At 39.8% G+C, this 22745-nt stretch overlaps 1 protein-coding gene across 1 annotated transcript in view; it reads right to left on the reverse strand.

Annotated features, from left to right (window-relative positions):
* The window catches only part of LOC111142571 (zinc finger protein 521), a 291162-nt gene that overhangs the window by 258587 nt on the left and 9830 nt on the right, over nucleotides 1–22745 (reverse strand). The window contains exon 2 of the mRNA XM_022495847.1: nucleotides 4847–5026. Coding sequence (XP_022351555.1) covers nucleotides 4847–5026 — 180 coding nt within the window. The remainder of the gene's footprint in view (nucleotides 1–4846; nucleotides 5027–22745) is intronic.

Genomic DNA, 22745 nt, shown 5'->3' on the forward strand with positions numbered 1-22745 from the left:
GGAAAAAAATATAAATGGCTATGTGAAAGTCATCTGATTGGATATATTAAGGTTTCAGGCTTGGTCAGAATAGAAAGGCAACTTTATGACAGTGACAATTTTATGACAATAAGAAGAGACGAGCAGCCACAGAGAGCATCAGCAGACGGACAGATGAGTGTGCAGGTCAACCAGCGGCCGGTGGCTGGGTTTCTCCAGCCCGAAGGGACCCCTGGAGCCCAGTGACCCTGCAGTGGGGACTGGAGAATTTCATGAACTAAACGCAGTAGAGCTAGTGACCAAACGAGCCAGGGGAGGCCACGGAAATAAAAATAAAGCAAAATGAACCATTAGGATTTACCGCAGAATAGAATGGAGGAGAAGTTAAAAGGAAAGAAATTTCAGACGATCTGCCCCCAAATAAGGGGCATTTTTGATTTCACATAAAATGAAAGCCGTGGCTAGCCACAGCCAGACACGGACTGGTAGTTAACAGCAGTGGCAGTCCTGTGTCCTCCTTCCATCTTCACACTCTGTACTCGCAAGTGCTTCCAGACAACGCTGGATTCCACTCTGAAGGCTTGAAGAAAATGCTTCTAGATAAATGCACTGATGAGTATGGTGATGTAGAAAAGCATCCCCTTGTTCGGCTAATTCCTATGTAAATGCAAACCTAGATTTACCGTTTTAATTTAAGGATTATTAATAAATCTACTATGATTAAACCTTCATAATGATACGTGAATTATTTGTCTCTAGTTCCTCTCCCAAGAATAATTAGCCTACCTTTGTAAATTAGCATTGGCCCTTTTGCAAAGAACCTCAAAAACACAGACCTGACTTACCAAAAAGATGGCAGAGGCTCTAAAATTAATTAGCTCCACTTTATGTTTCCATTATCTTTTAATTGGAATTTCTACAGGAATTTTTCTTTCAGAACTCTGTCTACATTAACAACGCATAAAATGCAGCTTGGAACCAGGCACTAATTCAGCCAGTGTGAAGGGGCTAGCCATGACACTGAACCTAGCAAAGACATCTGCAAAGAACCCACCCAAGAGAGACCTCTGAAAAGGTTGTGTGCAGCTCCAGAGAAATCCCTACTCCTAAACCACACCAAAAAAGAATTTTTTAGAACAGAAAACAGTTGTATACCATGGGAGGAAGAGCTTCCTCGCAAGACAGAAAACCTTCGAGAGTAAGATTAAAAACATTGACTAGGTACTTCTTATTTACCAGATACTATTCTAAGCGCTTACATGAATTAACTCTCAATTCTCATAAAACTCTATAAATTAGATACTATTATTACCCTCACTTACAGATAGAGAAACTATCATCCAAAGTGATATCATCACTTGCCCAAGGTCAACCAGACTAGAATTTCAACCCACGGTGTCTGGTTTAACAGCCATGATCTTAACCACCATATATACGGACCCACTAACTCAATGTTTGCTGAGCACCTACTATATTTCTAGAAATGTGGTTTCGCTCTGGGGAAACAGGGATGGGAGGGGACTAGACAAGACCCTGCAGCCAGTTTAATGGGACAGACAAAACTAAAAACTAATAAGAATGATCAGAAAAGAAAAAAAAAGTTTGCTAAATGTCAGACACAAAATCTGTTACTTACAAGGGAAGGCACTGACAAAACTGAAAATAAATAATTTTAAACTTCTGTACGACAAAAGAAAAAAAAAATTACCACCCACAAAGTCAAAATGAGGAACTATCTGCAACACTTAAGTCAAAGGACTAATTTTCTTATTAAGATGAGCTGCTTTCAAACCAAATGACAAAAGAGCCAAGGAAATACAAAGATAATTCACAGAAAAATAAATACAAATGATGTATAAACATAGGAAAGGATGCTCATGATTATAGAAATGCTAATTAAAATGTCAATGAAATACCAGTTTGCTTGTTTCACAAGTCACATTAGTAAAGATAAAGTATTTAAACAGAGATCCTCTCCATCCCTGCTGCTAACAGCGGTGTGAACTGGAATTACCTCTGTGGAGGGCATACTGGCAAGATCCATCAAAATGTGACATACATGTTCCCTTTACTCCGCAATCCCATTTTGGGGAATTTATCCCATTCATATAATCATACATGTCAGCAAGAATGTGTATATGCTTATCGAAGCAACATCTGTAAATAGTAAATCAAGCAAACAAGTAAATAAAGAGAAAGAAGCTGATGGCCATCAGTAGGGGAAGGGCAGAATGATGGAATATCATGGCGTGGATAGTACAGTGTTATTAGAATAAAAGAGATAGTGCAGTGTTATTAGAGTAAAAGAGATCCTCACAGTTGGTATGGAGGGGCTGCTAGGAAATATATTTAGGGAGGGAGCATGGAGAGCTCTCTCACTTGTGTTGGGGAAGGAAAGATATCCAAACTTGCCTGCTCACAGACTGCTGTTTGGGGACTTTGTGAATAATACTATTATGAATCCAAAGAACAGAAAATGTCTAAAAACTGTGAGTTGAAAAGTTTGGGTAGGTAGATTACTTTTTTACGATCTCCCAGTTTTCTCTGTGTTAGTTTTCAATTATAGAATGTACTATACAGAAGATACAAATACAGAATCAGATTGTTGATGTATTGTCATATTCTAGTGTTTACTGAACTCCTTGATGTGGAAATTGTGCTAAGAATTTGCAAAGATCGTAAGCAGAAACATATTGCAGAGTTTGAATACATTTTCCTAAGTATCTACGAAGCAAAATGGGGGACAGTTGTTAAATTGTCTTATGATACCAAAATGAGTGAGTTTATCCAGTATTTAGACAACATTATGAGAACGAAAAGAAATCCAGATGTTTGCAAGAATAAGTAGATCTAATGATGAAAAAAAACTCAACGGATGTAGTTAGGGTAGTTTACTTAAGAGTGGAAAAACCAGGCTCATGTACAAAGGATGGCCTGAACTTAAACACAAGTTAGCCAAGTGCAAATTATATAAAAGAGATGCCACTTATATGAATTAAAAGCATACTCTTGCTGCAAAACCAAGTACCGGCTGGAGTTAAACAACATCATGAGGGAAACAAAGAATCATCTCAATAAGTCTTCAGACTGAGAGCTTCATGAAACCCACATGCAACGGGTTCTGACTTGTTCCTTATTATATCCTTAGTACCTGACACATAATCAATGCTCAACTAGAAATTCCTACAGAATGCATGACCTTTTTTAATAGCTTTCATTCCAAAACATATTAAACTTGGGGCACCTGGATGGCTCAGTGGGTTAGGGGTCTGCCTTCAGCTCAGGTCATGATCTCGGGGTCCTGGGATCGAGTCTCCTAGTCAGGGCTCCATGCTCAGCAGGGAGTCTGCTTTTCCCTCTCCCTCTCTCTCTGCCCCACCCCCTTCTTATGCTCCCTCCTCTCTCTCAAATGAATAAATAAAATCTTAAAAAAAAAATTAAACTTCAGATTTGGTTGGAAAGTGCTTCCTCTGTGATACTCTCCCGACCTCCCTGATATTGGTGAAATGTTCACATAACACCCAGTGCTTTCCTTCCACATGACAGTAAATTATTAGTATCTATTTAATTGTCCATCTAATGTGCTTCCACTGCTTGGTTGTAATTCCTTCATAACATCCCCAACTCTGAGCACTTCTAGACTGGTAAAAGATGAACATGCAGTCAATATTTGTTGATGAAACAAATGACTGAATTACTACATTTATTTGTGTACTTGTACACATTTGTTTGTTTACCATCTAGATTTAGGCAATTCAAGATTCAAGAAAAAGAAACAGACAGCCCTCGGGAGCCTGGGTGGCTCAGTGGGTTAAGCATCTGCCCTAGGCTCAGGTCATGATCCCAGGGTCCTGGGATCGAGTCTGGATCCTGGGATCAAGTCCCAAGCAGGGAGCCTGCTCCTCCCTCTCCCCTCCCCCCATGATATCTCTCTCTCTCTCTCTCTCTCTCTCTCTCTCACTATCTCTCTGGCTCTCAAATAAATAAAATCTGAAAGGAAAGAAGGAAGGAAGGAAGGAAGGGAGGGAGGCAGCCAGAGAATGTCAGCTTCAAATAGAAGGAAAAAAATGACAGGAATCTAAAAAAATGTATCTACCTAAAATGTCCCACTCAGCCTGATATAGTCTGTTCTTGTAGGCTATGTTTCTAAGGAAGGTAGAAATTTGGCAAACTGAGTGTTAGTTTTATTCAACCGTTAAACTGAACACGTCGTCACGCTTCTTGTTATTTTAAATCAGATCCATCCCATGAACTGCATAGCAGAATAGCGGCCATACCTTTGTGGGAATCTACTGTGGGCCAGGCTCAGGGAATACAATGACAAATAAGACACAGTTTCTGCCATCCGTGAGCTCGGAGTCTAAAGAGGGATAGGGGGAAGTGAACACATGGAGTGGAAACTGTTAAGATGTAATGGGTGGGGGGTACTTTGTGGGAACACAAAAAGGCACCAAACTCAGGCACAGAGGCATCAAGCAAAGTTCCCCTGAGGAAGTGATATTTACATCAAAATAAGTTAATAATACACACTACATTTCTTTGAAAAAATATTCAAAAGTTTCTTCTTTTTTTTTTTTTAACTTTATTATAACCATCATGTTAGATTCTGGATTCAAGAAGGAAAGAAGGGAGGAAGGAAAAATACCCACTAGCTATGAAAACCAGGTACAATTCATACTCTACGGACCATGACGCTGAGTTTGCCACAAACCGCCATCTTAGAATTCTTCCTAAAGCACTTCTAGACGTACCTATGTGTTCCGGTGTGGGAGTAAAACAATGGGGAGAGAGAGAAAGAAAAAGTACAAACTGAAAAAATCAGAAATAGAACAGTGTGCGAAGACAAGAAGTGATAAGTATTGTTTACCTGTCAACTGACATTGATTAATCTTGTGTTCGGTGATGTCGCTCAGTGACTCAAACACCTGGAGGCAGCTGTCACAGCTGTGCACAGCCTCGTCTTCCAGCTCCTCTCCGTCTTCCGGCCTCTTCTTACAGTCTAGTGCCTCTCCATCTTCAACCTTGTCTTCAAGTTTACAGTTGGGGTCTGAAAGAAAATCAAGACTGTAAGTATGGGATTTAAAGACGGGTTCTTTTCAAGTAACGTTTAATCTTCTTGCTACCAAAAACAGAAGCACCATTTTCCTCGAAGCTGCAGAAGGAGGGCTTAGGGCAGATTTTATTCTGTAGGAACCAAAAGTGAGTCTTCCCTAAGAGGTGTCGCTTCAGGATGGCTGAAGCTTTGCCTTTCCTCCACCACGCAGGCCTCTTCTCATCGCTTCCTTCAAATAACTTATCCGTCCACCTTTCAGGTGAACTTTGCCATTTTTCAGAGCCTTTTAGGCGCTATTGCTTAAAAGGTAGAGATAAATCATTTTTAAAATTAAAGTCTCCGATGTAAAGGGAAAAAACCACTGTGCTTAAGAATGAATTCCCTTTCTGCTAAATATACTGTTTCACGGGAAATTACCTGAATTAGCCAAAAGTCTAGAATAAGCTAAGCTAATTACCATAGGCACGAAATTGACCTTTACTTACAAACCGGTCAAAACACACAGTTACCCCATTATTTGTTAGACAGCGATAGCAAAATAAGCTCTACCATGCAGCAAACCATTCTTACAAACACGGATTCAAGTGTAAATATATTGGCATGTCTCCTGTTTTCAAACAAGCAATCACCCAAAAAAAGCAATACATACGAGGAGCAATTATAAATTACTATCAAGTCAACGACTTACACCAGCATTACCAATGTCAAAAAGCTAAGGTGGCAGGAAAACTACAAATAGTTCTAGCCTACCCCTAAGAATCATACACAAATAGCAACGGGGAGTAAGAGAGTAAAACACACGTAACATTTTTACTTAGAGCTCTATACATACTTTAAATACTTTTTGACTCTATGTGCAGTCTTTGACTCAACTTAGAGACGTGCCCCCAAACATCTTGGTGGCACCTGTCTTCTTCACAGGAAAGCAAAGGTGGGAAAGGAAGAGAAAGAGAGAATATGCCTCTTTAGGGGAAATCGGGTAATATAATTGGTGACATAATTTATGGGACATTAATTTCTAACAGCGAAAAGTCCTCCGATGTCAGAAATATAAAAATTATGTCTCAAAATATAGTCAATAAAATGGTTATAAAAGAGTTGTATCAAGATACCTAAGAAATATGTAACGCAGTATCTGTAGTCAATTTTTTTTTCATATGGGGAGATAAAATTTGAAATGTTAAAATCAAGAATTCACAGAATCAAAATTAGCCCAGATTTCTTAGAAAAGTCTGTAAGTGCCACCACACCACCATCCTCCCGTCTGGAAATGCTCTCTGCTGCACAGCGTGTAACACACATCTACAAACCCTACTCCTTACAAGTCACTATGGTCCCCTTTTGGCTGGCAGTTGTTCTAAAGCCTTTCTTCATGTCTGCAATAAACTTAACTCTATCACCACCCTTCAGATGATTCACGTATGCCAAAATCAACTTCCACTTCAACATATATAATAATCTCTTGGGTTCATGAACAAAGCAGGGTTCTCATCTCAAAGAACGAGTATTCTGTTTGTTTGATTCGTTTTTAAAGAACATAGTGTTTAAGTGAATTGGTAATTTGGGTTGATTTGCCATCTGGAAAATTATTATCTCCATGCTCTACACAGTGCCCGTTTCAATAGACTGGGGGTTTGGCTGCTCATTCCCGGGGGAGTGATCACAGGATCTTTTCTGTGTGTCTTGTACTTTGCTCAGCATAGCACTGTGGCCAGGTGAGGGCTTAGTAAATATTATTTAGTGATGATAAAAAGGGAGAAGAGTGAGGGGGAAGCAGAACGTACATAAAAAGTCCTTCAACTGGTATTTTTGCTATAAACAGGAACAGATCGTGTACCACCGAATTAAAAAGTACCTACATACCTACATTTCCCAAAATTGGCACGATGATCCCATCACATTTGACTTTGCTGGTTTCAGAGGTTTCATGTAGAGCTACAGACACAACAAACAGGCAGTGGTTCAAAGATCTCCAACAAACTAAAACTACGTGCTAAAATACTGCCAAATTAGAAAGAAAGTCCAGAAAATAAATAACCATCCCAATTCCGGCAGACTGGCCCTCACACCACTAAGCACTTGTTGGAAGGCAGTCGGCACATGCTGAATATTCTCCCTTGTTTAGCATGAGATTCCAGTTTCTCATAAAACTGATAGCGCTGAGGGAAATGTGGGGGCTAGGTCTGAATTTTAATACGATTATTTAAATGCTATGCATCAAGTTTGCAGGCCTGTTTGTTTTTAAATAAGACACTCTGAATACTTTCAGTAGCACGCAGAGAAAAATGGTTAAAAAAAACTCACCTCCCTTATTATTCAAGAATATGGACACTTTATGCGAATCCAGTATCAAAAATATCAAACAAATAGGAATGCATGCATGATGCTTGAACTCTTCAAAGCTAAAGGATGACTCCAGTCCGTGCTTCTGACACTGTGGCTAGTTATTAAAATAAGGGTCATTTTAAGACTAATAAAAAATGTTTTTGCTTCCACTTCTGCATTTACAGATAGAACCCTTTAGGGACTGAAGTCAGTCAAGCTTATTCACTTCTGCTGCAACTTTAGGATGCAGGCTCCAGCCAACTGGCGAATTTGTTTTTAGGTCACCACTTAAGAGGGACCCTCTGGGGGGGTGGGGTGGGATTATAGCCTATGATGCCTTGGCGTAACGAGTGCTAGGATCTCAGTCTCTCTCTCTCTCTCTCTCTCTCGCTCTCTCTCTCTGCGAGTAGGTTTTTCTTCCCAACCTCCACTCCCATGAAGAATTATTTCTCGCCCATTCAAAAGATGTTTATTTGTGTTAGGGGGCTCCGTTCCTAAAGTCAGTTGATGTAAGGAAGATTCTGGAAAGCTTACATGGTCGACTATTTCTTTCCCACAGGTGGCTACACTTCAATAATTGCACATGGCCTTAGTTATGTAGTTTTTATAAAGTCCTTTGAGATCCAATCATAAAAAATAATTGTATTACTCCGCGAGCCACTCAAGTCTCTGACTTCAACCTAAGGGGTTATAAATACAAGGTTCATGCCTGTAAGAACTACCCTTCTCCCAACACCACTTCAAGAAAGACAACTGTTCTTTCAACTCAATTGTTGTGCTCCCAACTCCCCTGAGGGGCAGTAATTTTTAAATATCCACAGATCCCCTGCACTACAACCGCAAACCCCATCCCAGCTGCAGGCAGGACTCTCTGTCCTTTGACCTAAAGGACGCCACTCAGACCTGTGACGTCCATCACTACTGAGCTCAAGGCACCATCTACTTTCCAGCTCATCCCTTCTAAAGGTTGCTGTGAAGCCCTGCATGGATAGTGTTCTAACCTGGATAAAAGACTTAATTTTGGAACAAAGACACAATTATTATTACAAAAAATAAATGGCAGCTCTCTGTTTCCAATTTTGTTAACTTTACTTATAAATGGAAACTCAAAAGAAGTATGTTTTTCCCCTTATTATGCTCTCTGGCAGGTGGTGCTTTCCTTCTCATCCTCCCCTTCATAGGGTTGTTATTGCTATAACTTGGTTTAATAAAATTTCAACTTTGGGGAAAATGAAAAATTGCACTGGCTTAAAAGTGTTGGAGGCAATAAACCCATGGACTTCAATTAATTTCAAGTGCGGGATCAGTTTAAGGCCAACCAGCAGAAATTCTATTCTGTCCATGTAAAAATGAGGTTTCACCACATTTACTTTTTATAACCTATATAAAAGTCAAGTCAAAGTAATGAATATCTAAAAGCCATCTCAGTGGACTGGCAAAGACTATCTGTATTCTTGAAACTCATCTTACATATTTCTCTCTGTGCAACAAGGATCCCATGCCTGATCAAAGCTAAAATGTCAAACCACTGAGAAAACAGCCCAATTTCCAACCCATTTCACTGCCTAGAAATGGACCTCCTTCCAAGCCACTTTTGCATGGAAAAGCACTGGCAAAAGAAAGAAAAACTAAGAGATCATGTGGTTATAATTATTACCAGGCAAGGAATATTTCTGCAGCTCAGTGGTAAAGTAAAACTCTGTCGCTCCCTTCTCCCACTAGTGTCCATCGCAAAACAACTGCCTCATTAAATCTTTGCAGTAAGATTAATATGCCGTAGCTGCACGACATTTATAACTTGGTACTCTATAAAAAGCACATTGAATGGTAAGAGCCAGAGCCTAGATACAAAGTATTACTATAAAAACTTCTGGCAGCCAGTACACAGTGCAGGCCCTCGGTCCTTCTTGCAGGAGATATAAAGGAGGCTTTTCCTGATGAATTCCAAGCAGGAAGCTCTACCTTACCAACCCGAGTCAGTTTTTACGAGTGGCAGAAATACAGAATTCTGAAGATGATGTAAATATGAATGCAAGATGATTACTTAACAATGAAGATTGGCAAGAGATGAATGAACCCAAAATACTCCACTTATACACGCACGCAAACTTAAAACATGACCGTTTCCTAACAGTCTGCTCTCTGGTCATAGCCAGCTTTTCACCAAATTAAACAACCATGGCATGAATTACTCAATCTTAAATCAAGTCACACGATGCCAGTAAGTTCAAGAAATCGCCAACTAAAAAGTGCATACTGCCTAAAAAAAAAAAAAACCAAAAAACAGAAACAGACACTTCTTGGCTGCACTGGGATGACCGTGACCTCCTGGATCTTAATTACCCAAAACTATGAAAAAAAGTAAACGTTCAAGAAAAAGTGGGCCCAACACTACACTACTAGTGGGCTAGTAAAAATACACTATTTTTGTCACGAGAAAGCTGCCTCTGTTTTCTTCTAAGGATTTTGTCTAAAACTTAAAAGAGCATTATAACTTGGTGTCTCATTCTCAGAAACTCTGTGATGAATAAGTAAACAAATAATTGATACAAATGCAACTCCCACTCAAGTCCCCCAAATCACTATAAATGATGGACCCCAGGTTGACAGCCGTCTTCTATCAAATAATCATCAACCATCTAATGTTGTTTTTAAAGTTCACATCTGTACGGACAGCTAGCTCTAGGGTTTACTGGCATGGTTGGAAGCCCCATGCCGAAAAAGAAAAACCAAATGTTCTCTGTTTAAGGCAAACCATGTCCAGAATCATTCCTCCAGTATAAGCAGATTCAAACTACATTCACTGAAGTATCTTGACACTTTTTAAGAACAGAGGAAAAGTTACCTTCAGGCTACAAAGAGTTAAACAGGGAGCAGAAAGCCTTCCTAGTTTTCAAAAACCAAAGGGCGGGATCATTATTTTGTGCTTTCTGGGCTCTAGCTATGCATTCTAACTTGAAATCCCATAAGATGAAAACAGATTTAGGGAGAATAAATCGCACACTGTTATAAAATGGCAAGCAGGCTGTAATGAAGGAATGTAGCATTGCCAGACTGTGCAGCCGTCTGGCCCACCCCCGCCTGCTGGTCTGCTGCCTCGTTTTTTTTTTTCTACTGTCAAGAAAAGGTAAACAAACAAAACAAAACAAAAACAAAAGAAATCAGTGAGGTAGCCAAGGATGCACACCCAAAACCCAGTCCTCAGCCTGGCAGGACAGCGCCGGCCAGCACCAGCGCCTGTCAGGCACCAACAGGTCTGAAGAGCTCATGCGGCCAAGGAGAAAAATGTGCTTTTTACTTTTCCTGCAACATTTATTTGCAACCACTCTATTCTCTGAAAGTTATTAAACTGTCTTACATTTAAAAAAAAAAAAAAAAAACCCTTTCTATGTATGTACTTGCTCTTTGCTTTGTCTATAAAATCTTCCCAGACAGAAAAAAATGATCTCTCTATTAAACAAAATCACGCTGTTGAATTTAGAATTTCCGCGGTGTTGCTTGACTGTTCTACAGGTCTATCGAGGTCCTTGAAGACCAAAGAGAAATATCACAGATGCACTATAATCAAGGAGAACATGCCAAACATGAATTTATTACAACTCTTCTATCTACAATGGAATCCCTTGCAGGAAAATGCTAAGTGGGGAAAAATTCACCTTGGGAGAGATTGAAAACAACAACAACAACAACAACAAAAACAACACACACACACAGAGAACCATATACACACTCTTTGGAACCAAAAAAAAACTTTCTCCCCTTCTGATCAGAATCCTACTCCAATTTCTACTTCTTCTTCCACTTCACCCCTCTTTATCCTGAACATACAATTTAGATTAAAGCAATCTGAGCACTACAACTTTCATAAAGAGTGTTTATCAATGCACTCCTGCCTTAAAGTCATTCAACTTTCAAATTGAATTACAATGGCTGCCTTGTCACACCTTCAGCAAACGACTGTTTACTAAACGCTGATGCTCAGCGAGAGGCATTTGGCTAAGGCATTTACCCTGGAGATGTAAAGCCTAAGACCTGGTCCTTGTCCCAAGGAGCCTGCAAGCTGCCGCAGAGTTTCCCAACTGGCAGGTCAAGAGCGGGTCTGGTCAGGTGTTGCGGGATTCTTTCATTCAGCCCTGGAAGCGGTCATGTACAGCTTGGGATGATGGCACTGTGGTCCTCTTGCCTTCCCATTTACCCGAGTGCGTCATTTGAAACTTAGCATTTTTCTGCATCTGCCTTGATGTGAGAGGGCTGGCAAGCATGAGTGCAGGCATGGGGGAGGGAGGATTTACAGATGAGTAAATCGATGAGTGCAGAAGGTGGGTAAGTACTCAGAGAGGCCCACAGACCAGGGCATTTAAATCACATAGGGCAGAGCAGGAAATTTTTACCTAAAAAAGAGCAGCTTGGACTAAGTTTTAAAGGATGGGTAGCCCTGAGGACAAGTAGAAAATGGCTCTCCACACAAAGGAAACATTGGTAAAGGCACACAGAGGCATAAAACCACATGATGCCTTCCAGGAAGTACAGTTTTTCTGTGTTACTGAAATGAGGGGTGCTGCACAGAGTGGGGGTAGGGGGGAGCCTTGGCAGAGAAGAGGATGGAAAAGCAGCTAGATCACGAAGGAACTACTGTGAGCTAAATGTTCACATGCTAACCTCAGAACCAGGGGAAGTCACGGGAGGACTGAAGGAGAGAGGCGCTGATCTCACTTCCGTTTTAGAAAGATACCCCACTGGAAATGCAGAGGGAAGGTTGTTAGGGTACCAGATCTGGAAGCAGGGAAACCAGTCTGGAGGCTATGACCTGAGGCAGGAAAGGAGGGAATAGAGTGCAAACAGTCAATGGCAGGGGGGAAAAAAAGGCACAGGAGTCACTACAGAGACAGGACTGTACACTGTGTGTAGCCATAAGAAAGCGGGGAGCTGGCTGATGACTTCCAGGTACAGGCTGCAGGAGAGCCATTTCTGGAGATGGTCTTGGTTTTAAAACAGGTGTATTAATCGAGGTTAATGGCTTACTTTTTCTCACTGTGTTCACACCCACAGTTTGCCTTTTATCCATAATCCCACCAAAGCCAAAACTGGAGAGAGACTGGCCAGAAATATCACAATCCCACCAGCTAACTTTTTAATCCAGTGCAAGAGATTTGCAGGGGCCCCCATGACACCTGTGGGGATTTAGACCTTCAGTGAGATTCCCTTTACTTTAGTCGCATTGCGAACATACACACAGCCAAGGGAAAACAAATCCAAAATTTGACTAAAAATAAAAACAGCGATTGACTCTAACGTCTCTTTTTTCAGAAATACTGTAAAACGTTTCTTCGGACAACTATAATCACAAATGAAACATACTTGAACCTAGGAGCTAGACATTTGGATGTTTGGGAAAGGGTCTGCTTACTTCCTTTTTAAATGTAGCAATAAGCTGTCGCCTAGAAGCATTCACTCCACCCCAGCCAAAGAAAACCTGGGGCAAAAAGCCTTTGTATTCCAGACATCATACTCCCTGATACTTCTACCAACTGTTCTTATTACTTTAGCTATTTTAGATAACACCAATCCAATTGTAACAGTATTTCTGAATTCCACACTTAAAGTTAAAGGTCTCAACAATTACTGAAACCCTGGCTTAGGGAGAAAGTGTTTTGTTTTGAACAAGAAACACTCGCTTGTCGCAATGTAGCAATGCTCATCTTTACGTTTTTGAGAGGATAATTCACAAAATTCACATTCACAAAAATCAATCTAATACTATCACTCAATTCTCTTGATTAGTGACTTTGCTTTTTCTTTTCTTTTTCTTTTTTTTAATGTGGGAAGGTCCTCTTCTAAATTTTAAATGTTGTATTTGAAAGACCAGGACAACTGGATTTGTCTCAAGATTGTGAATTAAAGACAAAATTTGAGAACTTTAATAATATGTCCTATTAAATGCACTCATATCACCCAGGAATATGAAAATTTTGTTGTTGCTGTTGTTTTTCTCTTTTCCCTTTAGCAGCTCTTATTGGTTCTCAAATTGGGGAATCCAACTGTAATCACAATAAAGTAGAAAATGCTTTGAAAACAAATTATTTAAGTTTTTTTTTAATTTTCTTTTTAAACTTTCTTAGTTGAAAGTGGAAGGCCCACTTTCTAAGAAGTGATCCCATTCAGGAAGATAAGAAAGAGGTTTCTAAACCACTGTGTTGGTACCATGATGGCTCAGGAAAAGAACAAAAAGGAGAGAGAAAAATCCTACCAAATAGATACATGTTTGTATAATGAAAGATCAGAGCAAAATGTGGGGCTATGATTTATGAATTATGAGCTATTACAAAATACAAGAAAATTTATGTATAATTGGAAAAAAAGAAATTCATTCTGTTCTCCTCTAGTTGGGCTAATAAATTTCAAAATACATGCAACCCTAAATGTCTAGGGTTCTTTTGGCCTGATAAACAAAACAAGAAAAGCAACACAACCAAAAATAAACTATAAAAATAGATCATTATTGAATGAATACCATTTCTGCAAGACTTCCCTTAATGAATATGACACAAAGGAAATATAACAGCATCATTTTTAACTTTTTAACTGCACTCTTCATTTCTTAGAACACAATTTCTTAAGTTTCCATATGTGTTTAATTAATGTTTTTCTTTAGTTTTAACTCAATCTCTCCAAAAACCAGATTTTAAAAATGCATTTTTTCCCTACAGAATGACAACCTTGCCAAATGTGCATTCAATCTGCATGTATCTGCAGACAAGTAATAAAGACACCAATGCCATTAGCATAATCAATACACAATTTACAGAGCTACCCAGCTAGAACTGAAAGTGAACGTGTATGCCATTATCTTAGTAACTATAAATTAATAGTCATTTGTGGAAATATGTTCCCACTTATATTGTTTCAATCCTGACCTGTCAAGATAATGTGAGCATATATTAAATATATGTATATTGTAATATGTGTATTGTAATAGGTATATATGTAAATACAGTATTTGTGTTATATATAAACATACTTTAAATGAGGATATATTATCAGATAATCTCCAAACATGTATGAAGTGTAATTAACTAAATCAATCAATCATTAGGGAGAATGGCTGATAAACAAGCACCCATATTTAGTCATTTTGCTTTTTCACCATGTGATTTAATAAGCAAATATACATATATCTGTGTGTGCATATATATGTGTGTGTGTGTGTGTGTGTGTGTATATATATATACATATATATATATATATATATATATATACATTTCACAAACATAATTTTCAGTAAATACACATGGGGAAGTAGCATGCATGTTCTCAGATGGTGAACTAGAAGGGCCATAGCTCATCCTATTTTCTGAAAAGCATAACAAGGGATCTAATGTAATCAATTCTACTACTGCTGCTTTTAATTTCAAAAAATCCAATGCTTTTGAACTTCCTTTTCAGCCAACACTATCCAAAAAATAAAAATAAAAAAAGTAAGTGCCAACTCTGAAATGCCATACAGAAGACATCAGAATTGAAGTCGGTTTTTTTCGGGAATGTCATGCCCAAGTCCTTCCACAGATGACACCAATGTCCCACCAGTCCTTGGGGCAGCCCGTCCCCAACAGTTGTGTCCATCTCTTCATAGCACAAAGAAAATGTGTGCGAAAAAAAGTAGCATATTTCAAAGAAAACAGACATTGCTTAAAGAAGGTAACGTACCAGCTGGAAATCGGAATTTGCTTCTCCACACAGTGTATTTGAAACAGCTAATGCGACGTTACCAGGAGCCTATTCAACCCCAAGTCAGATCCACTGCTATAATTTTGCAGGCACAACCATCCCTCATTTTCCCCTATCACTCAGACTGGTGGGCTCCACCTTAGCCAATCTCCTGACATTTGAGTCAAAGTATCTATCCCAAGGAAGACCTTTGAAGGTCTCCTCAGCTTCTGGGAGGATGTCTTTCTGCTGAGATTTTACCAGCAATGGGAAAACGCTCCTGGATCTCTTGCACCAGCAGCCCAGCACCGCCTCCTCTCCAAGACCTCCCAGATCAGCTTTCTGAGGCATGCAATGCTTTTATCAGCAGCCAAAGCCTTTAATCACACAATTAGGGATTTGTCAGGTTTCCACTGCTTTTAATTCTCTTTCAGGTATAACTGACTAATAATTTTTTTTTTCTTGTAGAAGTAACTTTCTCTGGGGAGGTGGAATAGGGGAGGGAACTGAGGTCTCGATGTTTAAGAAAAAGGGAACAGCAGAGGAGAAATGTGGGGGCCAGAGGATTAATTATGTCCACCTCCTGATTTGGCTTAAGATTGGTCCTGGCCTCTCCTATTTGAAAACTGTGAGACTGAAGACTGTCCATTTTCAAGTCCAGAAGTCTACATTCTTTTTCTACGTCAGCCATGCTTATTGGATTGGATGCTTATTGGCCTCGCTTTCCTCACCTATAAAATGGGAATAATAATAACCAACGTAAGATGCACTTCAGATCAAATGAAACAAATACACAGCCTTTTTGGGAACATTAAAGAGATTCCCAAATGCAAAGTATTTGCCATAAATATTGAGCTCACATCCATTGCCCGCCTTTTATTGTAGAGAATGGTTCCTAAAAGTTTAATATAAAAATTCACACAATTTCTCCCAGGCTGTCTCCAGAAGGGGAAATACGTTCTGCAGGACACAAAGAGCCTGCAGAACTATATCACCCCTCAGTACTTTGCAGAAGAGGGAAACAGAGGATAAAACGTGCGTGCTTCCTCAACTGCCCCATGAATTTCTTCCATAATAAAAGGCTACGACTAGTTACTAACTTGCTTATAGCCAGATACATGTTGGGTACCTTACTTTTGGTACCTGATACAACAATCTGTTGTTTTTTTTTTTTTAAGATTTTATTTATTTATTTGACAGACAGAGATCACAAATAGGCAGAGAGGCAGGCGGGGGCGGGGTGGGGGGGAAGCCGGCTCCCCGCCAAGCAGAGAGCCCAACGTGGGGCTCCATCCCAGGACGCTGGGATTATGACCTGAGCTGAAAGCAGAGGCTTTAACCCACGGAGCCACCCAGGCACCCCAGATACAACAATCTTGTGCAGTAGATTCTTGTCATTTTATTGGTAAGAAAAATGAGGGTTACAAAGGTTCAGCAATATGCAGGATTCAAACACAGGCCTGTCGGGACTGGGTCCCTAGGGTCAACTCACTGGAACATGTTGCTTGTACCCCCAGGACCAAAAGCCTGAGACCCTGACAGCTAAAACTTGAGTACGGAAGGTCATCTCCCAGAGCAGCGAGGCCCAGATTTGGGCTTTTGTGAGAGGCAGGGAAAGTCACTTTTCCTTCCACAGTTCAGAATGTGTATACCTGGGAAAGGCAATTCGTAAAACTAGAAATCAAAAGACTATGATTCTCCCCTCTTTGCATCACAATGTCCTAGTGTGACTTGGAATGAGGCACTAATGCTCTTGGGTCTGGGTCTCGGAGGTAACAGGGAGATGGGGGCCCTAAATCTTGACCCCTCGGAACACTCTGCACCTTGCTTGCTCCTTAACTCTTCCCTGAGACTCTCAGCCCAAACAAAACACCCTTCCTAACGCATCTTCTAGAACATCTATTTTAAATGATCTCGAAGTGGAATTTCTTTTGTCACTCACTATCCATTTAAGGATATTCCACTCATTAAAAGCGTCCTCGTACAATCCTCTTGACTCTCCCCACTCTGAATTTCATTACTATTTCTCTCACTTCATTTAGCATTAAGGTTGAAGGGAAAAAAATATAAATGGCTATGTGAAAGTCATCTGATTGGATATATTAAGGTTTCAGGCTTGGTCAGAATAGAAAGGCAACTTTATGACAGTGACAATTTTATGACAATAAGAAGAGACGAGCAGCCACAGAGAGCATCAGCAGACGGACAGATGAGTGTGCAGGTCAACCAGCGGCCGGTGGCTGGGTTTCTCCAGCCCGAAGGGACCCCTGGAGCCCAGTGACCCTGCAGTGGGGACTGGAGAATTTCATGAACTAAACGCAGTAGAGCTAGTGACCAAACGAGCCAGGGGAGGCCACGGAAATAAAAATAAAGCAAAATGAACCATTAGGATTTACCGCAGAATAGAATGGAGGAGAAGTTAAAAGGAAAGAAATTTCAGACGATCTGCCCCCAAATAAGGGGCATTTTTGATTTCACATAAAATGAAAGCCGTGGCTAGCCACAGCCAGACACGGACTGGTAGTTAACAGCAGTGGCAGTCCTGTGTCCTCCTTCCATCTTCACACTCTGTACTCGCAAGTGCTTCCAGACAACGCTGGATTCCACTCTGAAGGCTTGAAGAAAATGCTTCTAGATAAATGCACTGATGAGTATGGTGATGTAGAAAAGCATCCCCTTGTTCGGCTAATTCCTATGTAAATGCAAACCTAGATTTACCGTTTTAATTTAAGGATTATTAATAAATCTACTATGATTAAACCTTCATAATGATACGTGAATTATTTGTCTCTAGTTCCTCTCCCAAGAATAATTAGCCTACCTTTGTAAATTAGCATTGGCCCTTTTGCAAAGAACCTCAAAAACACAGACCTGACTTACCAAAAAGATGGCAGAGGCTCTAAAATTAATTAGCTCCACTTTATGTTTCCATTATCTTTTAATTGGAATTTCTACAGGAATTTTTCTTTCAGAACTCTGTCTACATTAACAACGCATAAAATGCAGCTTGGAACCAGGCACTAATTCAGCCAGTGTGAAGGGGCTAGCCATGACACTGAACCTAGCAAAGACATCTGCAAAGAACCCACCCAAGAGAGACCTCTGAAAAGGTTGTGTGCAGCTCCAGAGAAATCCCTACTCCTAAACCACACCAAAAAAGAATTTTTTAGAACAGAAAACAGTTGTATACCATGGGAGGAAGAGCTTCCTCGCAAGACAGAAAACCTTCGAGAGTAAGATTAAAAACATTGACTAGGTACTTCTTATTTACCAGATACTATTCTAAGCGCTTACATGAATTAACTCTCAATTCTCATAAAACTCTATAAATTAGATACTATTATTACCCTCACTTACAGATAGAGAAACTATCATCCAAAGTGATATCATCACTTGCCCAAGGTCAACCAGACTAGAATTTCAACCCACGGTGTCTGGTTTAACAGCCATGATCTTAACCACCATATATACGGACCCACTAACTCAATGTTTGCTGAGCACCTACTATATTTCTAGAAATGTGGTTTCGCTCTGGGGAAACAGGGATGGGAGGGGACTAGACAAGACCCTGCAGCCAGTTTAATGGGACAGACAAAACTAAAAACTAATAAGAATGATCAGAAAAGAAAAAAAAAGTTTGCTAAATGTCAGACACAAAATCTGTTACTTACAAGGGAAGGCACTGACAAAACTGAAAATAAATAATTTTAAACTTCTGTACGACAAAAGAAAAAAAAAATTACCACCCACAAAGTCAAAATGAGGAACTATCTGCAACACTTAAGTCAAAGGACTAATTTTCTTATTAAGATGAGCTGCTTTCAAACCAAATGACAAAAGAGCCAAGGAAATACAAAGATAATTCACAGAAAAATAAATACAAATGATGTATAAACATAGGAAAGGATGCTCATGATTATAGAAATGCTAATTAAAATGTCAATGAAATACCAGTTTGCTTGTTTCACAAGTCACATTAGTAAAGATAAAGTATTTAAACAGAGATCCTCTCCATCCCTGCTGCTAACAGCGGTGTGAACTGGAATTACCTCTGTGGAGGGCATACTGGCAAGATCCATCAAAATGTGACATACATGTTCCCTTTACTCCGCAATCCCATTTTGGGGAATTTATCCCATTCATATAATCATACATGTCAGCAAGAATGTGTATATGCTTATCGAAGCAACATCTGTAAATAGTAAATCAAGCAAACAAGTAAATAAAGAGAAAGAAGCTGATGGCCATCAGTAGGGGAAGGGCAGAATGATGGAATATCATGGCGTGGATAGTACAGTGTTATTAGAATAAAAGAGATAGTGCAGTGTTATTAGAGTAAAAGAGATCCTCACAGTTGGTATGGAGGGGCTGCTAGGAAATATATTTAGGGAGGGAGCATGGAGAGCTCTCTCACTTGTGTTGGGGAAGGAAAGATATCCAAACTTGCCTGCTCACAGACTGCTGTTTGGGGACTTTGTGAATAATACTATTATGAATCCAAAGAACAGAAAATGTCTAAAAACTGTGAGTTGAAAAGTTTGGGTAGGTAGATTACTTTTTTACGATCTCCCAGTTTTCTCTGTGTTAGTTTTCAATTATAGAATGTACTATACAGAAGATACAAATACAGAATCAGATTGTTGATGTATTGTCATATTCTAGTGTTTACTGAACTCCTTGATGTGGAAATTGTGCTAAGAATTTGCAAAGATCGTAAGCAGAAACATATTGCAGAGTTTGAATACATTTTCCTAAGTATCTACGAAGCAAAATGGGGGACAGTTGTTAAATTGTCTTATGATACCAAAATGAGTGAGTTTATCCAGTATTTAGACAACATTATGAGAACGAAAAGAAATCCAGATGTTTGCAAGAATAAGTAGATCTAATGATGAAAAAAAACTCAACGGATGTAGTTAGGGTAGTTTACTTAAGAGTGGAAAAACCAGGCTCATGTACAAAGGATGGCCTGAACTTAAACACAAGTTAGCCAAGTGCAAATTATATAAAAGAGATGCCACTTATATGAATTAAAAGCATACTCTTGCTGCAAAACCAAGTACCGGCTGGAGTTAAACAACATCATGAGGGAAACAAAGAATCATCTCAATAAGTCTTCAGACTGAGAGCTTCATGAAACCCACATGCAACGGGTTCTGACTTGTTCCTTATTATATCCTTAGTACCTGACACATAATCAATGCTCAACTAGAAATTCCTACAGAATGCATGACCTTTTTTAATAGCTTTCATTCCAAAACATATTAAACTTGGGGCACCTGGATGGCTCAGTGGGTTAGGGGTCTGCCTTCAGCTCAGGTCATGATCTCGGGGTCCTGGGATCGAGTCTCCTAGTCAGGGCTCCATGCTCAGCAGGGAGTCTGCTTTTCCCTCTCCCTCTCTCTCTGCCCCACCCCCTTCTTATGCTCCCTCCTCTCTCTCAAATGAATAAATAAAATCTTAAAAAAAAAATTAAACTTCAGATTTGGTTGGAAAGTGCTTCCTCTGTGATACTCTCCCGACCTCCCTGATATTGGTGAAATGTTCACATAACACCCAGTGCTTTCCTTCCACATGACAGTAAATTATTAGTATCTATTTAATTGTCCATCTAATGTGCTTCCACTGCTTGGTTGTAATTCCTTCATAACATCCCCAACTCTGAGCACTTCTAGACTGGTAAAAGATGAACATGCAGTCAATATTTGTTGATGAAACAAATGACTGAATTACTACATTTATTTGTGTACTTGTACACATTTGTTTGTTTACCATCTAGATTTAGGCAATTCAAGATTCAAGAAAAAGAAACAGACAGCCCTCGGGAGCCTGGGTGGCTCAGTGGGTTAAGCATCTGCCCTAGGCTCAGGTCATGATCCCAGGGTCCTGGGATCGAGTCTGGATCCTGGGATCAAGTCCCAAGCAGGGAGCCTGCTCCTCCCTCTCCCCTCCCCCCATGATATCTCTCTCTCTCTCTCTCTCTCTCTCTCTCTCACTATCTCTCTGGCTCTCAAATAAATAAAATCTGAAAGGAAAGAAGGAAGGAAGGAAGGAAGGGAGGGAGGCAGGAAGGAAGAAAGAAAGAGCAAGCCTTGATCTCAGAGGACTTCTCAACAAGTCAGAAAACCAACTTAGTGCTATAATTTCTGTGGTATGTGATGTATAGAGGGAATAATAAAGAGAAAAGTCATTTTAACTCAGGTGGGTCAGGAAAACCCTCACAGAAGATGAGGGATGAGTCTTAAGAAATGAAAATAATATTAGAGTCTTTATTATGGTACAAAACTGACTTCTGAATTCATGGTCTAGGCCTAGAGGAGATGCAACGTGAAGCCGTGAAAATCATGAAAGGTTTGGGCCATGCTGCTATATGAAAATGGTACCAGCACCTGGGCAAATGGATGAACATGAATTGAAGATGACTAGCCAACAGAAGTCAAACTAAATTAAAATGCTGTCCTTAAAGCAACACACTTTGACCTTGGCTCAAACATTTGTACTGCTGCAGGTTCATACCCATCCCACTGCAAACATCTAGGCAAACAGAGTTGGTCACACACTCATGCATACATACGCATGATTTCTAGTCCAAAGCGGCTATGGCTTTTAGAGTTGCTCCCAGTGAGACATGACAATCCCCTAGTGAGGTGGCCCTAGGCTCTCATCTAGAAACTGCTGATTGCTGTATGGAAATTCCAAAACTTGGACAGAGTCAGATTCCTTATAAAAGCCCTGAGGATGGTTCAGTGCATGATATACGTGTTCTTCTATATCAGCTCCCTAAACAGGGGTCTGGACAAGAAATCATAGGGGAAAGTAAGACCATCGAACCTCTGTTGCTTGGTTTTGTTCCATCGGCTGCAACTCAATCAAGTTCACAACTTAAAAAGCATGTCTGCCCCATTAATATGAATTATTGATCAACTTGCCAGAATTACAATTTCTCAGTATGGAAATTCTACGATATTAGAGATAGAAGGGAATCAAAAGTCATCAACCCATTCCTTCAGCAAGAAACAGAGTGAAGTGCTCGGAAGTTTACGGAGCACCAGGTATGAGTCAGGTACCTGGCTGAGCATTCTCTGACTCAGGGACACAGAGGCAAAGATGAGAGCTGGGGAGCCATCCAGGGGTCAGCCAGCCCATCACACTCAGACTGGGTTTTAAATATGCAGATCAGCAAGGATAAAAAACAGTTACATTTAACAGGAGCTATAAAATGGTGTTATTATCTTGTAATGGTTTTATTTTAAAGATTAAAAATTTGGTATAATGATGCAATACTTATGTAAATGACCTATATGATTTTGGAGGAGGCAAAAGGGATTTCATGTTGATCATCTTTTTCTTCGGTCAGTTACACTCCACCATCACCGTTCATTCAGCACTCACATCTTTGAACATGAAGACCATCAAAACACCCAATATCATTATCTCTAAATTGTCTTATGCTTAAGATCTATGATTCTGTCAAAGTTTATTTCAAAGCATTCACTTGTCTCCCACGGGAGAGATAGTCAAACCTGCACTATGACTTTTCAATACAAACTTGTTTCATTCCTTAGGGTTCCACTCCTGAATATTTAATGGAATGAGTTCCTTGTGACTGGTTTCACCTCAATTTTATATGGAGGGGATTCCTAACTGAAGTTGGTGTTGCTGAGTTGTTTTTGTTTGTTTTTTG

This window comes from Enhydra lutris, unplaced genomic scaffold (genome assembly GCF_002288905.1).
Source record: "Enhydra lutris kenyoni isolate GAN:26980312 unplaced genomic scaffold, ASM228890v2 scaffoldscaffold8, whole genome shotgun sequence".
Taxonomy (NCBI): Eukaryota; Metazoa; Chordata; class Mammalia; order Carnivora; family Mustelidae; genus Enhydra; species Enhydra lutris.